Source organism: Brachyhypopomus gauderio, chromosome 2 (genome assembly GCF_052324685.1).
Source record: "Brachyhypopomus gauderio isolate BG-103 chromosome 2, BGAUD_0.2, whole genome shotgun sequence".
NCBI classification, from domain to species: domain Eukaryota; kingdom Metazoa; phylum Chordata; class Actinopteri; order Gymnotiformes; family Hypopomidae; genus Brachyhypopomus; species Brachyhypopomus gauderio.
The window spans coordinates 6,470,756-6,495,890 of record NC_135212.1 but is presented as its reverse complement, the minus strand read 5'-3'; the positions used below and the strand labels follow the sequence as shown (position 1 = coordinate 6,495,890).

Genomic DNA, 25,135 nt, shown 5'->3' with positions numbered 1-25,135 from the left:
CAACCAGAGAGAGATAGATGGGGGGGCAGAAAACAACCAGAGAGAGAAGAGGGGGGGAGATCAAATAACCGAGAAGAGGGGAGGAGATAAAACCAGAGAGAGAGAAAGAAGAGGGGGGAGAGAAAGAGAGAGAGAGAGAGAGAGAGAGAGAATAAGGGGTAGATAAAGCAACCAGAGAGAGAGAAGAGAGAGAGAAGGGAGAGAGAAGGGGGAGAGAGAGAAGGGGGGAGATAAAACCGCACTGATGAACACACGTACAGTAAAGAACAGAACCATCTTGGTCAATACTGTATACTCAGAAGCTGTGTGGACACCAGTTCCAGTATGAAAACCAGTGAGAACATCGTGTGCTGGACTGACTTCAGAATACAACAGCAGTCTTTAACAGAGCGCTGCAAATTATAACTGACAACACAATTACATAATAAATTAATTAGTACAATAAAATGTGTGGTTGGTATTTGAATAAAAATAGTTATGATTAGTTAGTTTTCCATTCTTTTAGTTTTCCATTATACACAAAATTAATGAGTCTGTTACCTTCAGACAGAATTATGCAAATGAGATTTTAAGGACAAAAATTAATACAACACACATCCAGTGCGTTTGACAAGAGGCTTTCATGTCCCAGCCTGTGTCCTACTGGACGTTGTGGTGAAGAGTCCCTGGTGGTACCAGGTCTCCTGGACCATCAGTTAGACTCCTCCATACCTTGTTCATCTCATCCTTTATGTCACATTTGTCCAAGCCCAGGCGGGGGTAATCACCCTCCATCACAGCCTGGATGATGTCAGTCATCTTGTTGTAGTCCTCTGGGCTCACTTGACTTAAGTTGATGTGGTGAGGGATTAAGTCATGACTTATCTCGTTGCCCAGGTAACCAACAATCTTCTTTGTGTTCCTGTGGCAACACAAGCTGATTTTATAGGCTGCTTATTCATTGTCATACAATTATCTAATTTTCACTCAGGAGGTTTGTGCAGACTGCTAATTTTTTTTCTGATGTTGAAAAACAAGAAAAACTCTGATTGTAAATGTTTTTTTCAGCAACTTGAAGACTGTGACAGTGCACATCAACTCTGGTGTTAACGGACACGTGTGGAGTTTAACAGCATTCAGCTTTACGTAGGGTCGTGGCTCTATGCCATGGCACTGGCCAACGAGGACTTCAGATCGTAAGACCACTCACAGCTGGACACACTTGTTGTTCATGAAGTTGGCCTTGAAGCCCAGCACGGCGAACACCACCAGCGTGGCCAGCACGGAGGTGAAAAAGTTGATGAAGGAGACCAGCACTGCGTCGAAGTGGCAGTTGTTGTCGCGCTTGTTGTAGCTGGAGAAAGCGATGACTCCGCCGAAACCCAGACCCAGAGCGAAGAAGACCTGCGTGGCGGCTTCTCTCCACACCTTCGGCTCCAACATGATCTCCACCTGTTGGTACCCGCACACACATGCACACGCGCACACACACACACACACACACACACACACACACACACACACACACACACCTACTCAGCCATAACCGTCTGACCCAGAGTCTAATACCATGACTGACTTTACTTTAAAAACTTTGGTACCACAGAAAAATAATATGACGCAGACTGTATTATACATCTATGCAGCAAACAACCTCCTGAACACATTCTTTCTAACGACATGCTAATGACACGCTGCTGGCTTTAGTTGTTGCTTTGATCAGGTATAGATCTGGAATGAATACAGCCAAGCTATTACACAGCTGAGAGTTCAGGACAGACACCAGGAGGACACAACCTGACGTGACTCTTCAACCCTTATACAAAACTCAAGACTTCACTATATAGCTATTTAGTGCTTAATTAGTCCTCTCCTAATTAACTGCAATAAAAATCAATAAATAAAAAATTGAGATGACAGTACAGCTTTAAAAACGCAATAAACAATGACATATGTACTAGATAACTTCTTGAGTAAAATAAGGTTCACAGCTCCGTGTTCCTCGGAAGCGGAATATGTAAACAACGCGCACGAGGGCATCAAAGGAATCAATTGAAACTAGCTAGCGTTGGTATGGCGGAAATTATCATACAGTTAAGCCTGCCCACTAAGAGGGAAGATATGATTGGTCAATTTTACTGTCATTTGAAACTGGTATTGTGCTGATTTATAACTGCCTGGCCCTCTGTAAACGAACAGCGGGCATCACCTTCCAACACAGATTGAATAGACACGGGTGAATAATTTATTTGCTTATATTTTTGTAATTGTTTAGATGTCGATTGTCAAACTGTAAGTAAATAAAATAAAATTGGATAAATTATATTATATATATTTATGTTTTAAGAATATTAGGCCCTCTGAGAGGGCGTAGAGGGCCCTGACGGTTCCCCACTGGTATGTGTATAGGCGGTGTACATGTATGTGTCTGTATATGTATAGGTGGTAAATATATGTGTGGTGTATGTGCACATGTATGTGTGGCATGTGTGTGTTATGCTAAATATCTGTAGGGGTTCACATGCTGCTGGGATACAGGCTGTCTGCTGAAGGAGGAATTAATTTGTTTCTGGAACCTGCCGTGTCACAGGCACAGATGCATGCTGGGGGTCTGAATGGGACATCTTGTTTCTATAGCAACTGTTGCCGTTTTCCACAAATTTTGTTAGCACAAGTAGAGATGTGCATGAAAGAATTGATGATGAACAATTAGCTGTAATCTCACTAAATCACATAGATGTATTCCTTGCGTTTGATGTTTAACACGCTTAACAATCTGCACTTAATTGTTGTTGAGAATAAATATCCTTGGCTTATTTTTGCATAAAACCTAAACCCACAGTCACGCTGCCCCTCAGTCAGGTGTGTCAGTGCTCCTAAGTCAGGTGTGTCAGTGTCCCTCGGTCAGGTGTGTCAGTGTTCCTCAGTCAGGTGTGTCAGTGCCCCTCAGTCAGGTGTGTTAGTGACCCTCAGTCAGGTGTTTCAATGCCCCTCAGTCAGGTGTGTTAGTGCCCCTCAGTCAGGTGTGTCAGTATCCCTCAGTCAGGTGTATCAGTGCCCTTCAGTCAAGTGTGTCGGTGCCCCTCAGTCAGGTGTGTTAGTGACCCTCAGTCAGGTGTTTCAATGCCCCTCAGTCAGGTGTGTTAGTGACCCTCAGTCAGGTGTTTCAATGCCCCTCAGTCAGGTGTATCAGTGCACTTCAGTCAGGTGTATCAGTGCCCTTTAGTCAGGTATGTCATTGCCCCACAGTCAGGTGCATCAGTCTCTCACCTTTGGAGTGATCATGTGTATGATTCCATCCACAGAGCCCTGAAGAAGGAGCCCCCTCACCAGGAAACAGATCAGCACCACATAAGGGAAAAGGGAACTGAAGTACATCACCTGCAACCAATCAGAACACAGCTTTCACTTCCTCACAGCACTATTAAAGTTATTAACTATTCACATCCTAACATTACTCAGCACCCACCAGCGCACCGAATGCTTCTGAAGAGGAAGTAAAAAGCAAAGCAAAATAAACAACACTGTACCCAAATGTTTTCATGTAATCCACTTTGCAATTCTTGGAATAAATATTCAGTTTTTGTGCTTCACAATAAGGCTTCTAATAGCTGCAATGTCATTGTCCTGTAGGGGGCAGGCAAGAGCACCACATCAACTTACTGTTTGATGGGTGCTCATTGCACTCAGAACTTGAGTGAGATGCTGTGCACACGCTTGCCCTAAATCACACTCTCCTGAAGGACACATAAAATTAGGACAGCTGTTTCACCTCAGAGTGGTGGGTTGGAAGGTGTAATTCACGCATCAGTTAGACACTGAATGAAAGGAGGAAGCGTTTTAAAACTATTCTTCATGGGTCAGTTACACTAGTTCTGGTTCCTGTGTAACTTTCATTTGTGCATCTCTTAATATTTTCCCCAGTTCTATTTACATTATTTTGAAATTATACTCTCACTGCCTTTAGAATTTTGTATCAATTTGTCACGTAGGGCTACGCCCCCTCTCCTAGCTGTCACTCCGGTTTCCCTATTCCCTCGTGTCTGTGTTGTTCCCTGCTCCTGGATCCCGCCCTGCTCATCTGTTTCTATGGTTTCCCCTCATCTGCCACGCCCGTGTCGTCATTGTTATCACCTGTTCCTAGTTTAGTTCCATGTATATTAGTCCCTGTGTCTCCCATGTCTGTATCGGTTGTTTTGTGCATTCATGTTCTTTGTGTTTCATGCCTCGTTGTTTTCCGCTTCATGCCTCGTTGTTTTCCCTGTGATCTCCGTGTGTTCCTGCCTGGTCTGTGAGTCCTCCCTGTTGTTATTCGTCATGTCTGTTCATATCTCATGTCCTGATTGCCCTCCCGTTATGACCCGTGCCCGTGACTACGACTCTGTTTTTGGAATTGCCTTGAATAAATCTCGCTCTCCTCAGCGCTTGTGTCCGCCTCCCTGCTCTGCGTTATGCAGATCATTACACAATTTAAATAACTGTTAAGATACACATTATGTATACTATATTACTCTGTGTCTCTCCCCTTTCACCACACTAGATCAGAGCACACTAGATCTGAGCACACTAGATCTGAACACACTAGATCTGAACACACTAGATCTGAGCACACTAGATCTGAACACACTAGATCTGAGCACACTAGATCTGAACACACTAGATCAGAACTTGTCTTATGAAGTGGCAGCTTGCCTCACCAGTGGATTACCTCACTCTGCCAGTGAGAAATGTGCGCGAAAAACCATGGCAACCAGCAAGATTTTTTTGTCCTGTCTCCTAATGTGCATGCGTGCTCTTGTACAGAATGCCAGAGAGAGAAAAACGGGCCTCTCCTGGCCTGCTCCTCCTTCAGGGAGGCTTGTGTGGATACTGTGAATGGGACATTAATATTCTTTTGTTGTCAAGCTTCAAAGACCCCCCAGCACTCTTTCACTGTGTGTCCAAGGCCACGCTCTGTGTCTCCCTGGACACGTCTTAGATGGACGCAAGCCCGCCACATGCACCACCCTCGCACTGTACACAACCACCACCCTGCTGCCCACAGGCACCGCCCCTACCCTGGACACACCCACCACCACCCTGCTGCCCACAGGCCCCGCCCCTACCCTGGACACAACCACCACCACCCTGCTGCCCACAGGCCCCGCCCCTACACTGGACACACCCACCACCACCCTGCTGCCCACAGAGCTGCCAATGAGGTGCGCCATTTCACAGTCCGACATCCCGCATTAGTCTGGGACAGCAATCAAGGCAGTGTGTGCAGACATGGTGTGGTGAGACACAGTCCCAGGTAAGACATCAGCACAGGGAGTGCCGTGCACCAAATCCTAACCATCCCCACTAAACATACAGAGTGTCTGTAAACAGATGAAAGATAATATCTCTTTTCAGAAAAAAAACATCTGAAAACATTTAAATCATGCAGTTCCTTGATCAATTGTGTCTCTTCATTTGTCTCTTCATCTCTTCACTCTTCTGGCAGATGTGCACTGGAAATTGCTCTTCATAAGACAGCAGAAAACAGGAGGGATGTGCTGCGTTCAGAAGAACAGTGACATGACAGAGCTTCAGTGCTGAGGTCAGGAGAACAGTTACAGGACAGAGCCTCAGTGCTGAAGTTAGGAGAACAGTGAAATCATTGAGCCCCAGGGCTGATGTGAGGAGAACATTGACATCACAGAGCCTCAGTGCTGAGGTCAAGAGAACAGTGACATCAAAGAGCCTCAGTGCCACAGTCAGGAGAACAGTGACATCACAGAGCCTCAGTGCTGTGGTCAGGAGAACAGTGACATCACAGAGCCTCAGTGCTGAAGTTAGGAGAACAGTGACATGACAGAGGCTCAATGCTAAGGTCAGGAGAACAGTGACATCAAAGAGCCTCAGTGCCACAGTCAGGAGAACAGTGACATCACAGAGCCTAAGTGCTGTGGTCAGGAGATCAGTGACATCACAGAGCCTCAGTGCTGTGGTCAGGAGATCAGTGACATCACAGACTCAGGGCCAATGTCAGGAGAACAGTGACATCACAGAGCCTAAGTGCTGTGGTCAGGAGATCAGTGACATCACAGAGACTCAGGGCCGATGTCAGGAATACAGTGACATCACAAAGCCTAAGTGCTGTGGTCAGGAGATCAGTGACATCACAGTGTCTCAGTATTGAGCTGTCAGAATGCTGTAAAGGGTGCAGGAACAACAAAACCTTTTATTTTTATTAAATCATTTTAAATGTGCTTGAGCAAGACTAATAATTTTTGTACACGAGCATCCTGCACAGCTTTGATATAAATACAAACGTTTTTTTTTCAGCACCGCCCCTTTCTCAACAGTTTAGCCAAAAGCAGAGGGGTAACACCCCCCCCCCCCCCCCCGCTCACTTCAATGGTAACTAATGTGCAGTAAACTCATACAAATACAGTCTGTTCAATTCAGCTGTTTCTTGAGCCAAATCAGGTCTCCAGCCTACATGCATCAGAATATCTGCACCCAGATATGAACAAAAACAGGCCATGTCAAACATACTAAATTCATTTTTGACCAAAAATAATGTTAATAATAATAATAATGTTTCAATACTGCACTATATTACAGCCAAGGTAGGGAGTTTCACAGACTATCAAAGCAAATTATGTGCTCAATCTGAGAATCGAAAAAGATTTACAATCAAAAAGTAACATGTAGCATCAAATGAGTCATTATTATGACTGGCAAAACATCTGTCCGAATAAGGTCAAATTTCACAGATGATATTGCTGTGGGAATATGTGAAGATCACGTTGCTATGGGAATACAAGATGATGATGTTGCTATGGCAATATGAGAAGCTGACCATAAGCACGTTCTGCTGGAACTGGTTTGATTAAAAGGTCAGTGTTCTATTACCCTACGTTAGGGCCCTGTGTTACCCTTCTGGGCCGTGACTGAGCTGAACCACGCCTGGCCCGTGTTCATCACAGCAGCAGCTGCAAATCTCCAGAGGCCCATGTGGAGGCGATGGAGAAGATCGTGGTTCTGCGGTTTCCCTGTGCCGCCTTCCCTCACCACCTGTACTGACTGCTGTCTCACAGACCTCTGATGTTTACCACTTCATCTTCACACTGACCAATCAGTCAATCATTCCAGACAATGCCCTTGCTTTAGGAAGAGAAATCTGTAAACACTTAAAACACATTTAGACTACTCGTAGTTATTTGTCATATTACGGAAATGTCGTTCCCAAAGGAAATCAGCCACTTCACTGACATACGGATCACAGGTATATAGGTATGGACTTTGATTTGTCCTTTCACTGCTGATGCAGACACCATACATGTGCTAAAGTAGCAGTCTCGAAACTGACGCCCATACTTAACCATGCAGCTCGTGCATTCACACCACGGTTGTGCTAACGCACCCTCACTGGCCTCTTACCTTCCCCGAGGACTGAATGCCTTTGATCATGGCCAGGCACACAATGGACCAGGCGGCCACCAGGCAGAGGGTCATCCTCCAGTTCAGCCCTCCGCTCTCTGAGATGGAGTCGGAGATGTCCAGGGTCCGGCGGTACCAGAAGTAGGTGGTGGCGGAACTCTTCTCGCACTCTGGCACCACATCTGAACAACAACCACACACTGAACACCAGCAGCATGCAGCCTGGAGTTTTTATTCAGACTTTGCTTTGTTACCAGATCGGTATGAATGTTGCTCGGTGCAGGTATCTGTATGTTTTATTACAGTCGCTCCTGAAATGCAGCTTTGTCAGGTTTGCCTTACATGTGCTGGTCTTGTTTTTGACCAGTGGACACTCGTGCCAGGGCAGCGGCTGCTGGAATGACTGGGAGAAGTAGAAGAGGCTCCAGCCTATGATGACGTTGTAGTAGAGCCCCACGAACAAGCACACCTGCGGGGTCAAAGAACACAGCACGTCGTACCCAGACTTGGAGCACCAGCCGTGGCCGGATCAGCCCCCCCCCACTGCCCACAGCGGGGATCTGCTGCCAAACTCACCATGCAGCTAGCAAAGCCCAGACCCCCCAGATGAGGGCTGACGTAGTTCCACACGCCGATGCTTCCACGTCGGATCCGCTGGCCGACGCACAGCTCCAGGAAGAAGAGTGGAATGCCAATGGTCAACAGCAGGATGAAGTATGGCACCAGGTACGCTCCTACAGAGGCCGCAAGGACACGTATGAACGCTTATACTACGAGATACACATTAAATGACAACGTAGTGTATTACCTAATGTATTCCCAACAGGAAATGAGTGCAGATTAAACATGTTCTATTATTTCTCAAGAGAGATGTCCAGTCACGAGTCAATACGAGGACAAGATTAGGGACAGGAGATGGAAAGTAACAATTTTTATATGTTACCTTGGTAAATGTCCCATTATTATTGTCCCATTATAAAAGTTTTTTCTGTAACATCAAAATCAACAATACATAATCAATGTAGAGATAACATTCTTTTGTGATGCCCTTGGCAAAGGAGGGAACCTATATTTAATAATAGGTTTAGTTATCTGGGTTAGGGTTATGGCTAGGGTTAGGGTTAGGTCTCAGGATGTGGTAACATTCTGAGGTGTTATTAGGCAAACAGACTCTCTCTGTCTCACTCTCTCTCACTCTCTCCCTCTCTCACCTACCTTGAACAGTTTACTCCTCTTTTAAACTAGGACCAGTGTGTGCTGCTTTCAGCCTGACAGACACTTCCTTCCTGTTCACCCCTCACACAGCTTCCTGTCCTCGTTATCTCAGTCTCAACCATCAGTGTCACTGAAACCATCGTCTAGCCACACTACAGAGTGACTGAAACCATCGTCTAGCCACACCACAAACCAAGATACAAGCAAACTCATTACTACGCATGCATTCATACTGTACAGATGAAGCCCATGTCTCACAACAGCTCCCAGAGGTAAGAATACGTATAGGCGTATGCCTGATGAAATACATTACGGATAATGTGTTCACTGTATTTATGAAAAGATGTTTGTATATATTTTGATTTTTTTATTAAGTGGCTAAATTTTGAGTGAGGTTATTTATTTCAAAGCATCAATCTCATTGTAAATACAGTGATGACAACATAGGATAAAGTGTCATTAGAGCCGCCAAATAAATATTCAACTTTTTCTTGTGAAGGAATTACACAATGTTTTTTAGCCCTTCGTGGTTTTTGTACTCAAGAGGACATGCTGCTTAAGCAGCAGGTTGTGCTCTAGAAATGGAAAGCTGTGTGTGTGTGTGTGTGTGTGTGTTTGTGTGTGTGTGTTTGTGTTAGGCTGCAGCTGCCTGGTGTTGTGTGGTGTCATCTGGATAGCACACAGTGGGTGCTTGAGGAGAGACATCGAGCAGATATGCGGTGGCCCAATCCCACACCTGCACACACATACGCACGCGCGCACACACACATATGCGCGCACGCACACACACGCACCTGCATGCATGCACACACACACACACACAGCTTGACCTCTTTAATCTCATTACAGGCTAGTACAGCAGGGCATCCACACAATGACCTGGAAAACATAACAAGTTGTTACCACCATGGTTGAACCAAGCCAGATGTTTTTACGGCTGTATGACCACACACACACATGCACACGCACACACACACACACACACACACACACACACACACACACACACACACACACACACACACACACACACACACACACACACACACACACAATCAGATGACTCTGCTTTGATTAGTAGACAAGTGCACTGTATATGACAGATGTACAGTCATGGCAAATGCATTCTCATGAAAAAAAGTTTATGCAACATTTTGAGGAAATTTGAGAAACATAAATGATGTGGTGCTAGACTTTCATGGTCATCATGGTTCTTGTTTCATGGCCCCTACTTTTCTACTCTAATGTGTTTCAACCAGGAGGAGAACTAAACACCGCAATAAAAATCACACTCTTCTGATAACCTATTTTCACTGTATGTTCCACCTCTCTATGAAGCCTACCACAAACCTCTAGTGCCGAGACCAGGATTATGCAGTTTAATCAGCTTTCTCTAAACATTAAAGGGCTTCTCTATAATCCCAGTGTGAAAATAAATCCTCCGATTATCTGCAGCAATGACAGACGTCTGCAAGACATATACAGAGGTACAGTATCACACAGGAAAAAGACAGACTGCTAACAGACAAACAGCAAATGATGAAACTGTGTGCTGTGTTCTGCAGACAGGAGGAAGAGATACTAGTGTCTGGTTATGTCGTGGTAGTGTGCACCGCAGCCCATCTGTTGTGGCACTTTATTGATGGGACTCTTCTTGCGTCACACTTGAATTCTGACCGACCCTGCCTGATCTCTCACAGCCTGTACCCTGCGGTGATATCTGTCCCCTCATGACAAGGGGACATGGGGGACAAGATCAGACAGCTGTGACCTCTTACACCCACACCTCTACTCTGCAGTACAAGTCCTTAATACATGCTGTTCATTTCAGAGGGAGCATCTACTAATGTTAGCATAAGAAAGAAGGCCATATTTTGCATTGGGTGTGTGTTTGTGGGTTTATTACAGATGACAGACCCGGTGCAGTTATCTTAATGATGAACCAGCCTGTGTGCCTGTTTTCTAAGACTGCATATGTTTCTATGTGCGACATGTTTGATTTTGTGAAAAGTTTTTTTTTTTTTTTCTTCCTTCCTACACGGTCAGGAAGCAGGCACCAGTTATTCAGTTGTTGGCAAAATGTAGAAATAAATCACTTTTTGAATGAATGACCTGTTGTTAAAAATTCATGATTCTACAATATGTGTCACATCATCCTCACTTCACAAAGTGAATCTGTGTTGTGTACACATTAATATCTTGCAGTTACTGTACTCTGTTTTTCTCTAAATCCCCCCTCTCCAAAGACAGAACACTTACCATTTACCCCAGCTTACAATGTGCTGAGTGCACATGCAAAATATTTAGCAGTAAGAAAAAACTGCCTCCTTGTAGAAACCTTTCCTGACTGCTTTATAAATTCACACTGTGATCAGGAGGGTCACAAGGACAATATCTTTCTCAGAGCAACTATTTTAGTGATAACTGTGAAGCCGATTGAGGCAGTGTTCCTAAAATAAATTACTAATGCATGCTCACAACTGAACACTCCTGAATTAGTATTATTTAAAAATGAGTATGGGACAGTCACAAATAGCCCCCCCCCCCCCCCCCCCCCCCCCCCCCCCCCGGTACCAATTTTTGCTATTAGGATGCAAAGACAATTCATTTGTAAAAATCGTTTCCTTAAGCTTTCATCCCATTTTATAGATGGACAACACAAGTGTTTATAGACAAACACTTTCACGTCTGTACACTGATATTCTAGACTATTCAGAAATATTTTCATATTTTTCATTTTCAATTCACAGCAATTAACATTCTAATAAATATTTTAATATAAATTTATATCTATATTCCCCCCAGTTCACATCGGCTTGTGTTTCTTGTGTTTATAAGCGAATACTTACCCCCGCCGTTTTTCTGACACAGGTAGGGGAATCTCCAGACGTTGCCCAGGCCTACCGAGAAGCCCACCTGCGCGAGGATGTACTGCAGCTTGCTGCCCCACGCGGGCCGTTCTTCTTCAGCATCGTCTAAGCTCTCCTCCACATCCCGCCGCTTGTCCGCGGAGACAGCGCTCTTCTTCAAGGACTCCTCACAGGCGCCTTCGTTGGGAAGCAGCTCTTTGACAGACTCCGTGATATCGTCATCGTCAAGCTCTCTCTTGACGGATTTGCTGTTTTTGGGCATTTGAAAAGTAAACCACTGCAGGGGGTGAAATGTCTTTTGACGATGGGGCAGGGAAGACGCTCAGTCTCTTAGTTCTTCGTGGGAGTGTGTTAAAACGAAAATAATAGAAGGAAGGCAGAATTTGTCCGGTAGAAGAGGTGCGGAAAAAGAATTATTTCCTCATTGTCACAAAATAGGCTATTGGGATTCAAAAACAAAACGGTCAGTTAGACCACGTGGCCAATTTATGAGACTACGCAGTCTTTAATCCAGCATCGTACTGTTCCTGATTTGCGATTGGATTTGATACATATGATACATATATTTGATACATATTGATACAAGCATGTTACACACATGTTTATACATGGGCAAACATATATCCGAATATTTAGTTTGAACTTAACTGAAGACAAACCGTATTAATGATTTTCGCGCAAAAGTATACCAAATAATGGATTGGATAGTAATCCGATCGTTTTCACCTGCGCCTTAATAATTGAGTTCTTACGCAATACACGAGCTAATTTGCATAAGAACCCAAACACTCCTCAACATTGTACCCTAGTTGCTCAGTGGCTCTTCGTATGATTTACAATATATTTAAAACACACTACCACATGTGTGTGTGTATGTGTGTGTGTATATATATATATATATATACACACACACACACACACACACACACACACACACACACACACACACACACCCGTTATATTAAAAGTAGCCCTTACGCGGTAACATTTTTACAGATTAAGAATACAGCACAACATGATGCGGCACAGCGCGAGCCTATCCCTATTCTCCATCACTGCTTATGCGATTAAGAGATCTGTCATAGATTTGTATTAGAATCCTTTAAAATGTTTTCATTAAATCGCAGATTACAGATTTAATTAAAATCTTCATGGAAGTTTGCCCTCAAAAATGCGTGTCAGGGTCTCGTTTAGGAATGTATATTAGATTATAAATACAGTGTAGCTAGGTCACATGAATTCTACGTATATTTAACGGGTCCGAGGCTAATAAAGGCGAGCCCAAATGATTTCGACGGAGCAAATGTGGCCTATAGCTCTCGTGGTTTAATTACTTGCTTATATTGTGTATAGTTTTAAGGATTAGTTTGTTGGCGGATCTGCATGATATGAAATAGTCGGATTTTATCATTCAGCCACCGCCTGATTGTTTTAAGACAGTTATTCTACAGCCCAGATCTGTTTAAGAATGAGCGTAATATGTAGCCTCTGCCCAAATACCCCGTGCCATCCATGTGGGGTATTTCATCATACACTGCACTGAATCTACATTCGCATCCCTTCCTTTATGAATAGAAAAATCATATGACAAAGAAAATGGTTTCTTACCTTTTTTGAATCAAGAAAATTGTTAGGGTTAGTACTGCTGAATTCTTCTGATTTCTGTTGAAAATACAATGCGTGGTAGGACGAGCTCATATGCGCATCACTTGTGAGGATGCTGCCGGCGGTATTCACAGGACGCAAGTGTTTCGCCTTCACTGACATTTACCCAAGAACGACATTGAAGGGACCGGTCGATGCTTCAAAAAGCTAAGGCGAAAATACTCATCTGCCTTTGCGTTGGTATGACATATCATTAAAATAATGAAAATCTTGTCTTATTAAAATTTAATTTAGGTTGTCTCCAATAGTTTTAATATCAGAAACAACATTTGAAAATTCCCGCCCCCCCTCTTAATACAAATGGTACAGTCTACTACTTGAAGCAGGCTGCACGCTAAAACTGTTCTTGTGGGCGGCGTTTTCTCGAGGCCATGTGCTATCCGCGATTCATCTTGTGGATAAGATTAAGCCTGTATGAAGACACATCTTTAATTGTTTGCATAGTTAGTGCTTTTCATGACTAGTTGGATCAGCAGACCCAATAATCAAAGGTGGCCGCGTAGGCAACCGACCAGGCATCTGCCTTAATATATTTCGGGGAGTGAGAATAAGGAACGTTTGGTCTGTGTTTCTATGCATTGCATTTTACAGTCTTTGTCATTCAGTATTGCGCGTGCGCTCTCCCTCGTTCTCCCTGATAAAAGAAAGCGCGCGCTTATTCTACGACTGTGCGCTGTGCGTAATGTTGGGATGCGTGTGCGTCGGTTTGGGTGGGGGGAATTAATTACCCACCAGAAGATTCCCGCTCACAACATCCTTGTGATTTTTTTACAGAGTGATATAATTTCTTGTAGCTGTAAGAGGTGTCCAAAATTCGTATATTAACATCTGTTTTTGAATAGGCAGTGGTTTGGTTCAATAATTAATAGCAGCCAATTGGCATGGGTAAAAAGTGTTTGGATCGAAGAGCAGTTGAATTTTGTTAGTCTAAGGGGTCTGAAGACCAGTGACATCAGGATCTTTCGTGAACTGAGACGTGACGTATTTTATTACACTTATGGATAACTGGAGCGTATTTGCAAACCTAAGTGTAGTTACTTGCATTGCGAGGCATTTGCGCGTGACATTCTTTGTAATGGCAAGTTGCATGTGTCTTATTTATGTCAAGGAACCACATCAAAAAGAATGAAGCCTAATATAATTAATAAAGAACCCAGTTTTTATGCTGTGCTGTAGCGTATTAACGTGTTAACTATTAACGTGTTACGATGTTTAAAGTATGCTCAAGAGTCATGAACGTTTGCAGAGATGCTTTTTACAATATTTAAAGCGGCAAACGAAGTGGTATAGCATATAATGTGTTTTGTTTAACATAAAAGACGAGTAAAAAACAAATTTTAGCTGTTTTAGATTCTTCATGGTTTGAAGAATACCACACTGGTTTACAACTTTGCCTCAATCGGTAGAGTACAGACATCCAGTAAATTAATGATCTGTAATCAAATACGCAGCTCTTAGACCCAGTCACAACCAAGCATGTCATGTAACATCACCCTGAGCATTAATTCAGAGCACAACGCCTTTTTCGAACACAGTTTTGCAGTAATCATGACCAAGGTAACTGTACTGACAGTATCCAGTGTCTAAGGACTATTTCTGCCCCTCATCTACCTAATCCTTCATTTTAATGCAGTTATATTCTGAGGTATTGATGAGGCATACCAGGTAGAGGGACACTAGTCCATCCCTCATGGAGAAAAGGTAATACTGAGGGGCAAATCTGATTTGTACCCCTTTAGACCTGTTAGAACATTAAAGGTGTTTGACCTCATCCTGGTCTACAACGTACAACCTGCAGCCACTGTTCATGGTAACCTGTGCTGAATGACAGCAATGTGAGTAGTACGAGCTAAGCTGGTGTGGTGTTTGAGACTTCTGCCCTGGCCATCCTGGACAGAGCTCTGGAACATGCTGTGTTTTACTCTGGAACAGAAACAATATATGAAAGTACTGATTGTCAGAAGTCTTTATCAGATGACACATGCGGTACTGTATACTAAGTGTGTATCAGATAACAGGTATCAGATGTCGGTTTTGCATCAGCCGAGGACAAAAATAGAAAAGGTAATATGGGAATTAAGCCCAAGGTGTCACATGATCTGGGCTTTTTGATTTGTGAACGCTTTTTTTTTTGCAGTGTGGAGGGTCTCTTGTGGAGTGAAGACAGTGAGAATTCTTGCAACAGGTTGGACCTGCAAGAGACCTAGGGAAACAGCTCCAGCTGATGCAGGTACTGTGCTGTCTCAGAAATCACTCAGTCGATGTCAGATGGGTTTATTTTTAATTTTTTATAAATATGTAAACAATTCCCATTTATTTGAAGTTACACTAAAATACCTACAAAACATTTAAACATAGACAAAATAATACATGTAGTTTATTTTTAACAATTGAAGCTAAGTTAAACTTTTAAAAGTCTAAATGTTGCACTACGTGTGATGCACTTTGCCAGTGGTACCCTCTATGATGTTCCCAAGCCCTATGGCTAGCCATTCTGGAATTGGTTTGAAGTGTCATCTTGCTTTGATGACAAAAACGTAGTCACAGATGGCAGGTTGCATTGATTACCTGCTAAATAGTTCATGTCAGTCAGACACTAGTAATCTGAAGCTGCGTTACTGTCACATGTTTTACTTTGACTAACTTTTCACTACTACTGGATCAAAGTCACGTTGAGCATGAATTTGTACTGGGTGTCAAAACAAAGCCAGACAAGGCAGAGCCCGATGAAGAATTGAGTCTCTTTAATCTACTTCATTGATTTCAACATATTAAACGTGTGTCTCTTTTGGATCCTGAGGTGATGATGGTTTTTGTGATATGAAACTTAAGCAAACTTCCACACCATGTCATAATCTGATTTGATGTGGTGTGGTATTGAGTCACCTCACACAGATGAGATGTAACTAGTAGTCAGTGTTTCATCAGATAGCATTTACATGTCGCTTCCTGTACACACCAGTGTGTAGGCGGCACACAGAGAACAGGAACCAAAATGAACATCTGTCCTAGAGGAGCACTGCCACAACACAGAACGAACATGAATGAAAATTGGCTTGATAGTCTTACCAACTCAGCCCTGTTTTCGAGAGCATTCACACATGAATCAATGGAATAACCATGGAGGTCACAGTCTCTGACCTTTGAATGTTTCAGCTCCGTCTCACTAACCAGTGGAAGAAGACAAAGATTACAAACAAATATTCTATATTCTACAAAGACCTGCAATAATATGTTATATTTTTGTTTCCTTATGAGAAGGAAGTTTTTTTCTGAATGCCAAAGACAATATTTTTAAAAAGCAAAACAAAACAAAAATCCCCATAAGATTATTTTCTGTGGCCACAAATTAAACTCACTGTGCTGGAGTCAGTGTGACAACCAAAGGTCCACATTTAATCTCTAAACCATATTCACAAAGTTCTGCTGCTCAGAACATTCCCACTGGCAAACCTTGTCCAGTGCACATCAGGGAGGAGCAAGCCATCCCTTCGTCTCTGGGCAAGACGCCTGGAACTTTTGTTTCCGCACGAACCCGAGACTCGGAGAAGTCAGAGCTGAGGCGCTAGATTAGCCTGGTCAAATGTGGCTTGACTCCAAGCGGAGCTCAGGTTTGGACACTGTGTCCATCTTTCCAACGCCAAGGGTTTTCTGTTACTGGTCTTCAGCTGTTCTCTGGTCACTGCTCTTCGAGCTGATCGTTGTCAGTCAGGGTACGCCATGCGCACACTGTGACACGCTACGTTACAAACCGCTGCTACACCTTCACTAGTCTTGCACGACACTGTTGTTCTGTGACTCAAATTATGGACCCATGACGCTCATCAGTTTGTCTAACCAAAAATATCTGGAAAATACAATAGCTATGGTACAACAGAACAACGGTCCGTTGTAAATCAACAGTGACCTATTGACAGTGTCCTGTCCTTTTTGCTACTCTTGTGTTGGATGCGTTCTGCCTGTGCTACTATCTCAGCCCTCTGGAGATGTTCTACACGTCTCCCCTTGCTTGCTGTGAATCTCTTTTGAGAGGCGCTCGACCGAGCTGAATCCCATGACTGGACAGGTGTAATGAGGAACGGGAGTTTTAACTGCTACGAAAGATCTCGAAGTCAAACACCTTTAGGAGAACATCCTCATACCACACATAGTTATACACTTGAACATTTTTTTCTAAAAATCAGAAGTTAAAGAAAGATGCACATTGAGTATCAGTATAGAAGAGAGGTTCTCTGAGTCATGGTTCTCTGCATATCAGGGCATATTTAAATGGAAAGTTTGCATAAAAGGGTATTTAGGAACAGAAATTGTCTTCTGGTCTGGTGCTGACTAATTCTATTCACAATATTTTACATATTATTTTACACTGTTACACACACACACACATGTAATGAGAACATCAAATGTATTTGAGGTTGAATTTGCCCAGTTTTAAATCACTTTAATAAAGATTGCAGATTTGCTTATTCAGAAAAATAAACAATTCAAACAATATGAATACTTTCCATTCCAGTAATTCTATTACTGATGGTTCAGAAAGGTCAGATATGATTTTCTATAAACATAGACTCAGACATAAACAGGAATTAAACTGATATCTTGAAGTGTAAATAACCATAGACAAATAACATACAATATAAAGAACAAGGTCAAGTGCTATCTACAGTGTTAGTGCTCATTTTAGGAATGTAAACATCACCAGCACAAACATTCCACTCCTACTGTTCATGTAGGCTCAAAGAACCGACTCTCTCTTAAACGACACATCACTAAGAGTCCACTGCTACTGTGAACTCCGGCTCAAAGAGTCAACTCTTTCACAGATGATACATCACTAAGAGGTCAGTTGACTGCAGGAAACCCGAGGCAGTTCAACAAGCTTCTAATGACCTACTTAGTAATTACGGCATTGTTGCTGTTGAAGGATTTGCAATCAAGGCATAATTAGCTGCACGTCTGCTGGTTCTATTTTGAGATTTAAAATTTCCTACTTGTAATCACAGGGTTAACATCAGTGATGCCATGTGCAGTGTAATAGAGCATGGGTACTGGGGAGGGGGTCACGGCCCAAAAATCTTGGTGACACCTCTGATTTGGTGTGAAAAATCCTGTAGGCATTTACTCACCCTGCATCAGAAAAGGTTGTAACTAGCTTATGTTGGACAACATTGCTGTCTCAGAGAAATGGCTCAAGATATTGAAGAGGGATCCACAATCTATGGCTTTGGAACTGTATGCAGCGATTTTACTGCCCTCTTGTGGTGCCACTGCAGAATCAGTAAATATTACGTATTAAATAAATTAATTCAATAATGAAATAGATGCAGATATGTCATTAACATCCAGTGGCATTACAATACCTTGCCAGTGGCAATGACAAATCCATAATTCTGATGGTGTTCAACAAAATGATCAGCAAGCCTTCTCTTGGTTTCTCCAATTCACGAGGAAGAATGGGTGATAACAGGTCAATAATTTTTGTGTCTGTTAATAAATGTAGCTAGATGTAGCACATCTACTTTCACATTTTACTTTTGATGAGCATGTCCTTTAATGTTTGAGAAGCTGCAGGATCCTGAAGTGTTTGAGTACAATATCAGCCATTAGTTTATTTGTAGGATAAGTCAGCACCAAATTGTTTCTTGCCGTCTTAACATTAGATCATTTAGGCCTATACATCAGTCCATCCACTCTGAACCGGTCAGACATGATGAACGTCCATCACAAAGGCATCATCTGGGATTTCTGTAGTGTTACAAACCCTTCCAGCTCTGTCTAAGGGGGGAAGAGGAGTATAACAATTGGAGATGGGCAAGCAGGTGAAATAGGTGAAGGTGAGACTTTGAGATGGTGTGGGAGAGAAAACTACCACAAAATATCCAAGGTTAATACCTTTTTACTATGGAATATCATATTACATATAGATACATAAATATGAAAAACTGGACCCTAATTCAAGACGAACACCAGTGATAACTAAATTCCAAAACTAATTTCCATAGAATCAGAATATAGTTCAACCCCCACCCCGGGTTGACGCACCAAACATTTTAGGCTCGAGCAGCATGGTCCAAGCTGCTCTTCCTCGGTGGTCTCTCTCGTGTTTTCGCGCTCCGCCCTCTAGTGGCATCCATTTAAAAAGACAAGGCTCCACCCACAGGCTGCACCTGTAAAACACTGGCCTGAGTGATGCACGTAATAGCAAACCGACAGATCTGAAAATGTTCACACATTTCCAGACTTTTCCTGGTGGAGTCTTCATTCTCATTAGGTGTAGGTGTGAGGAAGCAATGGAGTTTTTGCAGTGTTTGGAATGTAGAGTAGTATTGCAAATACACACACAAAACACAAATCCCCATTTGCTCTGCCCCTGCGGGGTATCTTAGCTGTTCCGACTGCACTCTTCAGAATGGAAATCTCGGATGATGATCAGCTGGAGACATTCTCCCAGTCTGGAGGTCACAGCCTTTAATGCTGAGATTACCACAGGAACTGTTGTCTTCACCTTCCACTTCTTTTCTAGCTTTAAGATTTAAGCACTTGTTATTTCTCGAGTTTGGCATATTCCCTGTTCCTGAATCTGAATTCCAGGTAAACAAGAGCAATGTACACAGATTCCAGAGAAATAGGGCGTATCGTACTGAGGTCCTTTAGCGGCTGTGTAAGCACACAGCTCTCACTAGCCTACTGATGAAGGACTTCAGCTGAAGGACCACCACATTTTGTGCTGCTTGATGAAGGACCTCTATCAGAAATGTTTTTTTTCTGGAAACTTTGCATACTTCACTTTGATATGGCTGATTAATGACATCAATTTGAAATGTCATATTTCTCTGGAAACCTCGTTTACCTCACAACGATTTTAATATTTTCAGTAGTACACTGCAGTCACTGTTGTTGCTTTATTCATCCCAAAACAACCACTGCTTTAAAGCTGCGTTTAGAAACTTAATTATAGATGACAAATTATAGACTACACTCAATTTAGACTAGTCTAAAATATATTACCATTTAGATTTTATGCACTAAAGAGGTTATAGTTTGTCCCTCACTTCACCCTGAACCTTTGTTTCTATAGCAACCGAAGAAGAAACATTACTAGCACACTAGCTTTCAGTTGCCTTGAAAGAAACCACCATATGGATTATTAGCTAGGATATCTAATTTTACACTGTGACAGGCCATGTAACAATTTAGTATTTTGCTCAAATTTCCGCTTTAATACATACGTGTAATAAATTGCACAAACTAGTATTAACTAGCGTTACTAATCGGTGTCGGGCAATGCTTTCTAACTAAGCTAACTATGCTAGGTTCGCTGGTTAGGGAAACCTAGTTTACACATCTATTTAACTTAATTTAATAACCAAATAATGCACGTCTTTAACTAACGTTAGCAAAAATATATTGTTTTAAAATATTAAAGATGGACGCAGATTATGAACGAGCTATCGACGAAGAGCTGGAGAAGTTGAAAGTGAATCTGTCCGATACAGATTCAGAAAGTTACACAGACGTCGAGGAGGATTCTGCGACGTCTGGTGAAAATGTGCATGCAATAAGTTTGGATATAAATGTTAACGAACACGTTCGTCCTTGTACAGGTGTTCTGTACCTTCAAGCAAACCCACCAATATTTGTGGATACGCGTATGCTACTCTTCTGTGTTAAATACACTAACAGCCTAGGTCAAAATATTCGGTTTTTATAACTATTTCTCGAAATCCAACAGCAGATCATCCTTCCCGACTCGGTGTTCGCCTATGTGGAAATGTCGAGTAAACGGTTGAACACTTTTGAGCAACTCATGCTTGAGAATCTAGATGACACAAATGGTGAGGTACAGCGAAAATGGAAACAAATCGGACCGGAATTCAGTAGATCTACCCAGTTTTGTTTGATTTTATTTAATGTTGAGTGCAGGAGCCCCGTGTAGTGAGCTGCCTCGGCTGAATCTTTGTGATGATCTACTGAATGAACTCACATCTACTGCTGGCGAAGATCCAGCCAAGCTGAAGGAAGTGAGTGCTACTTTGCTTTGCATATAACTGCTTGATAGTCATAATATTTTATTAAAAACATTTAAAAACATTCCAGGTAAGTACCTGCTGTGTATTTGGGTAAGATACGTAGGCAGATAAAAAATTGTAGTAAACTGCACAAAGTTTCCAGAGAAACGGGTCCTTCATCAGCAGTGCAAGCAAATGCTCATACCCAAGTACACGGCAGTTACTTACCTGGAATGTTCCATACAGACATATTTATGTTGACTCGTGTTCCTGGCCTGAAGCTGGCCTCTAGGGTGGTCTTCCTCAGCTCCAGCACATTCTTGCTGAAGGCTCTGAGAGTCTTGCTCATGTTCTACAGTGTCAAACTTTCCAGGATCTATCTGTGGGGCATTGAATCACAGGGTTTCTTGTAGTCAATCCAAGTGGTGCTGTGTCTGCTCTTACAGTCCTGAGCTTGGCTCCTCTGGTGTTTGTCTGGTTCTTCTCATGCACTGAACCATTTGTCTACTCATCTTAGTCCTAGTGACACATGACAGGATCTTCCATGTTGTGCTGAGGCAGGTTAACTGCCTGTGGTTGGATGTGACTGCCCCTTTCTGGTGGTGCTTCAGGATCAGAGCTGTCTGGCTATCTTCCATTGAAGCTGGGTTTCATCCATTAGCAGGTGGCTCATTTGTGCTGCAGTGTGCTCAAAGAGTGCAGTTTGCTTTTTCAGCCTATAGGAGGGTGAAAGACGTGCAGCTCATTATTTTCTGTCTCTGAAGTTTGAATAACTTTAAAAATGTGATAATTTGAAAATAAAGCTATAATTTACTTTGAAATATCTTTTTCTTTGGGCCCCTATCTTGACATGCCTGATTTTATTACGTTCTGAGATAATACTAAGAGAAAAAGGGCAAAATTGTCTAAATGGTGTAACCTTAAAAATGCAGCAGCAAGAATATAAGAAAAATGTGTAATGGCATTCGAAACAACCTCTGAAATACACTGGCATAATCTTAAACATGTATATTTTTATATCAAATAATAATAGAGAAACATGGCAGTTTTGAATATTTCCATTAACATGGGGAATCATGTCTGTCAAGTCAAATGTCTGGGATGTCTACTGGTGTAACCACCTTTATTGGAGCCATTTTGAACATTTTGAGGCAGAAGATCATGTGATGTCAAACAGAAGGACCTCTGAAGACCCCAACTGCCACAGGTCAAGATTAGTAACTGTAAAATTTGACAAAATAAAGCAGATTCTGGTCATGGTCAGGTAGGATTAGAATACATGTCAAATGGTATGACCTCAATAAAATTTTAATAAACATAAATCATCATAAAACATTCAAGTTAATATGAAAAATAGTTTGAAATATTAAAACCAAGGTCAAGTGTTTACATAGCAGTCCACAATAATGCATGCAAAATTTCATCTCAATTTGAAATGTCCTGTGGAGTAACCGGGTTACACCATTTCCTTTATGAGACAAATTGTATCAATTTATGGACAATATTTCTACTTTTGTAGTTTTTTATTATTATTATTATTAACAACAAAATGATTAAAATGATTGTTGTTATTATTAAAATTATATATATATATATATACCATTATAAACTGTTTGAAATGTAGTCTAAAAAGAATTATAAAATCTCTAAATGAAAGCCGTTTTTAATTTCACATTTCTATAGGATAGTGAACATAAACAAGAAGTATGTAAGTGGAAACCTGTGTATGCAAACAACACACTCTCTCCTCTTCTAATAGATGCCTCTTACAAGTAAAGAAATAGTGGCTCACCACAGTGTTAATGCAGATCCTGCTGCAAGGGCAAATTACCTTTTTAAAATAAGGCAAAGATACACTACATACACCCTCACATACATGCTAGTGTTTCATGAGAAAGTAAAATCAGTGATGTAGATATCCTTAAAGGGTAGTTTTATTGAGAGGTTTGAAGTCAAAATGGAATATGAATTAAGGCCCTAACAATTTCAGTCATCTTCTGCACTTTAGCTATCAAAGAGAAAGAGGCAGGGAAAGATCACAAACATCCAGTCACAGATCTGCCCAGGGAATCACAGGTGTAGGTGAGGGAAGAATGGAAGCAGTATCAGAGGCAGTACAGAGAGAAGAGAAGAAGAAAAGGGTGCTTGCTGAAGTTTTGATCCTTACTCCTATCACTGAATTCAACAGCAGACCTTACTTACAACCTTACTTGTTGAAAGAATGAAGGGTAAAAAGCTGCAATGAAAAGTTGATGAACTCAAAGCAAAAAAAATAATGAAAGTGCGTGTAAGAAACAAGAAGAGAGACAAAAATAAAATTGCAGAGGAGAAAAAGGAGAGGGTTGTCACCTTTCTCACTGAGATATGGATGTTTGGATTGTTGATTGTTTTTAATGTAATATGATGAATAAGGTGTATGGATTGTTCTTACTGTACTGAAATCAGAGATCAATCCGTTTCTTCATTGTTAAAAGTATTGTTTTATATTAACTTCATGACTTTTTATCTCAAGTTTAATTGTTAATTGCTTGTCGTTTGCATGTCGTCAGTTGGTGTAACCGATAAATATCAATTGGCATAACCAATGTTTCTCATAAAAATCTAATATTGCACAAAATAGTTACTATGAATATGATCTCAGCACTTTACTACATTGTAAAAATGAAATAAAAAATTATTTTAAATCAACTGACCCATGATTAGAGACAAAACATTAATGTCTGGCATATTGACTTGCTCAGTACACCAAAAACTTATATTATCTTAGTTTAGAAATAAAATATTTTAAATATAATTTGAAATTATATTTCATAATAAATCACTTATTTTATTCAATACACTTACATAACTTCTAGAAGGCTGAATTATTTAATATTTAATACCGTTTGACAATTTAATGTGACTGTGATTCTTAGATTTTTTAAAATTTAAATGTGATATAAAATGCTATGGCACCAACAGAAATGCAAACTATACATCTAAACAAACATTTAGCATGTTGTTTTAACATGTTTAAAGCATATTTGTGAATTGGACGTCATACCAACCCTTATTTGTCATTGACCCAGGAATAGACCATGTATTTTTCAGCCTATAGCAATAGATCATGTCAGGCCAGGATTAGATGTACAGATATATATATACAAAGAAAATTCCAGGAGATCTCCACAAAATATTTACGTCTGTGTGTGTGTGTGTGTGTGTGTGTGTGTGTGCACGCATATATTTCCTCAGATCCTTTCTGAAGTTGAGGAACAAGTGGCAAGCCAAGTTGAGCAGAATTTCTCCGATGATTTTGCAGCAGCATCATATACAGATGGTTTGTTTGCATTATGAAATTATATCCAAACTAATCTGTTGTGGGCATACAGTTATGTTGCTACTAAAGTTGAAGGCCGTAGCCTACCGGTATTCATTTTATTTTCATCCTTCACTCAATTTCATGGTGAAGTTGGTGTTACATGTTTGATAGTTAGACTTGCTGATGCATGATTATCCTTTTTTTTAATCATGTGCTTTTTGTTGATTTAAGATCAAACAGAATACGATTCCTACAAAGAGTGTGAAAGTCGTTTCATTTCTGAGTGGAGAGAGCTGGAGAAGAGACTGAGGAGAGAGGAGGAGAGACTGAAGAGAGAGGAGGAGGAGGAGAGACTGAGGAGAGAGGAGGAGGAGAGACTTGCACGGCTGGAGGTTGAGAGGGAACACTGTCTGGAACGGGATAAAGAGAGGAGGAGCAGTCACGAGGAACTGAGGAGCACAGAGAAAGTCTGTTTGGTAAGTTCAGCTCGGAGTAATTCTTACCAGATCATTGGTTGCTGTTGGTGCTTCCACAGAGATGAATAAAGGACACCTGTTTTTTGTTCCTAGTTCGAAAACATTAAATCTGTAGAAGGAGATGAAGGTCTTTCAACTGAAATTATCAAACAGCAGGTATGAATGTGATTATTATTATCCCAGACCACCCGGACACATGTGAATTTATTC

General features: G+C 41.6%; 2 protein-coding genes and 1 long non-coding RNA gene across 13 annotated transcripts in view; 1 reads left to right on the top strand and 2 right to left on the bottom strand.

The window, feature by feature from the left end:
- The window catches only part of slc6a15 (solute carrier family 6 member 15), a 28,046-nt gene extending 14,806 nt beyond the window's left edge, over positions 1 to 13,240 (bottom strand). Inside the window, exons 1-8 of the mRNA XM_076984940.1 lie at positions 13,083 to 13,240; positions 11,454 to 11,913; positions 7,966 to 8,123; positions 7,732 to 7,858; positions 7,390 to 7,571; positions 3,250 to 3,360; positions 1,190 to 1,431; positions 712 to 901 (exon numbers count right to left, since the gene is read on the bottom strand). Coding sequence (XP_076841055.1) covers positions 712 to 901; positions 1,190 to 1,431; positions 3,250 to 3,360; positions 7,390 to 7,571; positions 7,732 to 7,858; positions 7,966 to 8,123; positions 11,454 to 11,736 — 1,293 coding nt within the window. The 5' untranslated portion in view covers positions 11,737 to 11,913; positions 13,083 to 13,240. The remainder of the gene's footprint in view (positions 1 to 711; positions 902 to 1,189; positions 1,432 to 3,249; positions 3,361 to 7,389; positions 7,572 to 7,731; positions 7,859 to 7,965; positions 8,124 to 11,453; positions 11,914 to 13,082) is intronic.
- A 2,058-nt stretch (positions 13,241 to 15,298) lies between these two features.
- Positions 15,299 to 25,135, top strand: part of lrriq1 (leucine-rich repeats and IQ motif containing 1) — a 39,522-nt gene continuing 29,685 nt past the window's right edge. For 5 of the 11 annotated variants that reach the window (XR_013122837.1, XR_013122838.1, XM_076984671.1 and 2 more), the window contains exons 1-6: positions 20,212 to 20,688; positions 20,872 to 20,974; positions 21,063 to 21,160; positions 24,383 to 24,467; positions 24,681 to 24,925; positions 25,019 to 25,081. Coding sequence is in view for 9 of the 11 variants with exons in the window: in XM_076984671.1 (XP_076840786.1) it covers positions 20,566 to 20,688; positions 20,872 to 20,974; positions 21,063 to 21,160; positions 24,383 to 24,467; positions 24,681 to 24,925; positions 25,019 to 25,081 (717 nt within the window). In the remaining 2 variants the exon portion in view is untranslated. Of the gene's footprint in view, positions 15,370 to 19,491; positions 19,731 to 20,211; positions 20,789 to 20,871; positions 20,975 to 21,062; positions 21,161 to 24,382; positions 24,468 to 24,680; positions 24,926 to 25,018; positions 25,082 to 25,135 lie in introns of those variants that run through there. The other 6 variants (XM_076984666.1, XM_076984655.1, XM_076984692.1 and 3 more) reach the window with 6 other exon arrangements.
- On the bottom strand, positions 18,551 to 21,849 carry LOC143485318 (uncharacterized). The gene is made up of 3 exons (XR_013122840.1): positions 21,377 to 21,849; positions 19,182 to 19,306; positions 18,551 to 18,914 (listed from the first exon to the last, which is right to left on the bottom strand). It is a non-coding gene; the product is annotated as an uncharacterized LOC143485318 (long non-coding RNA).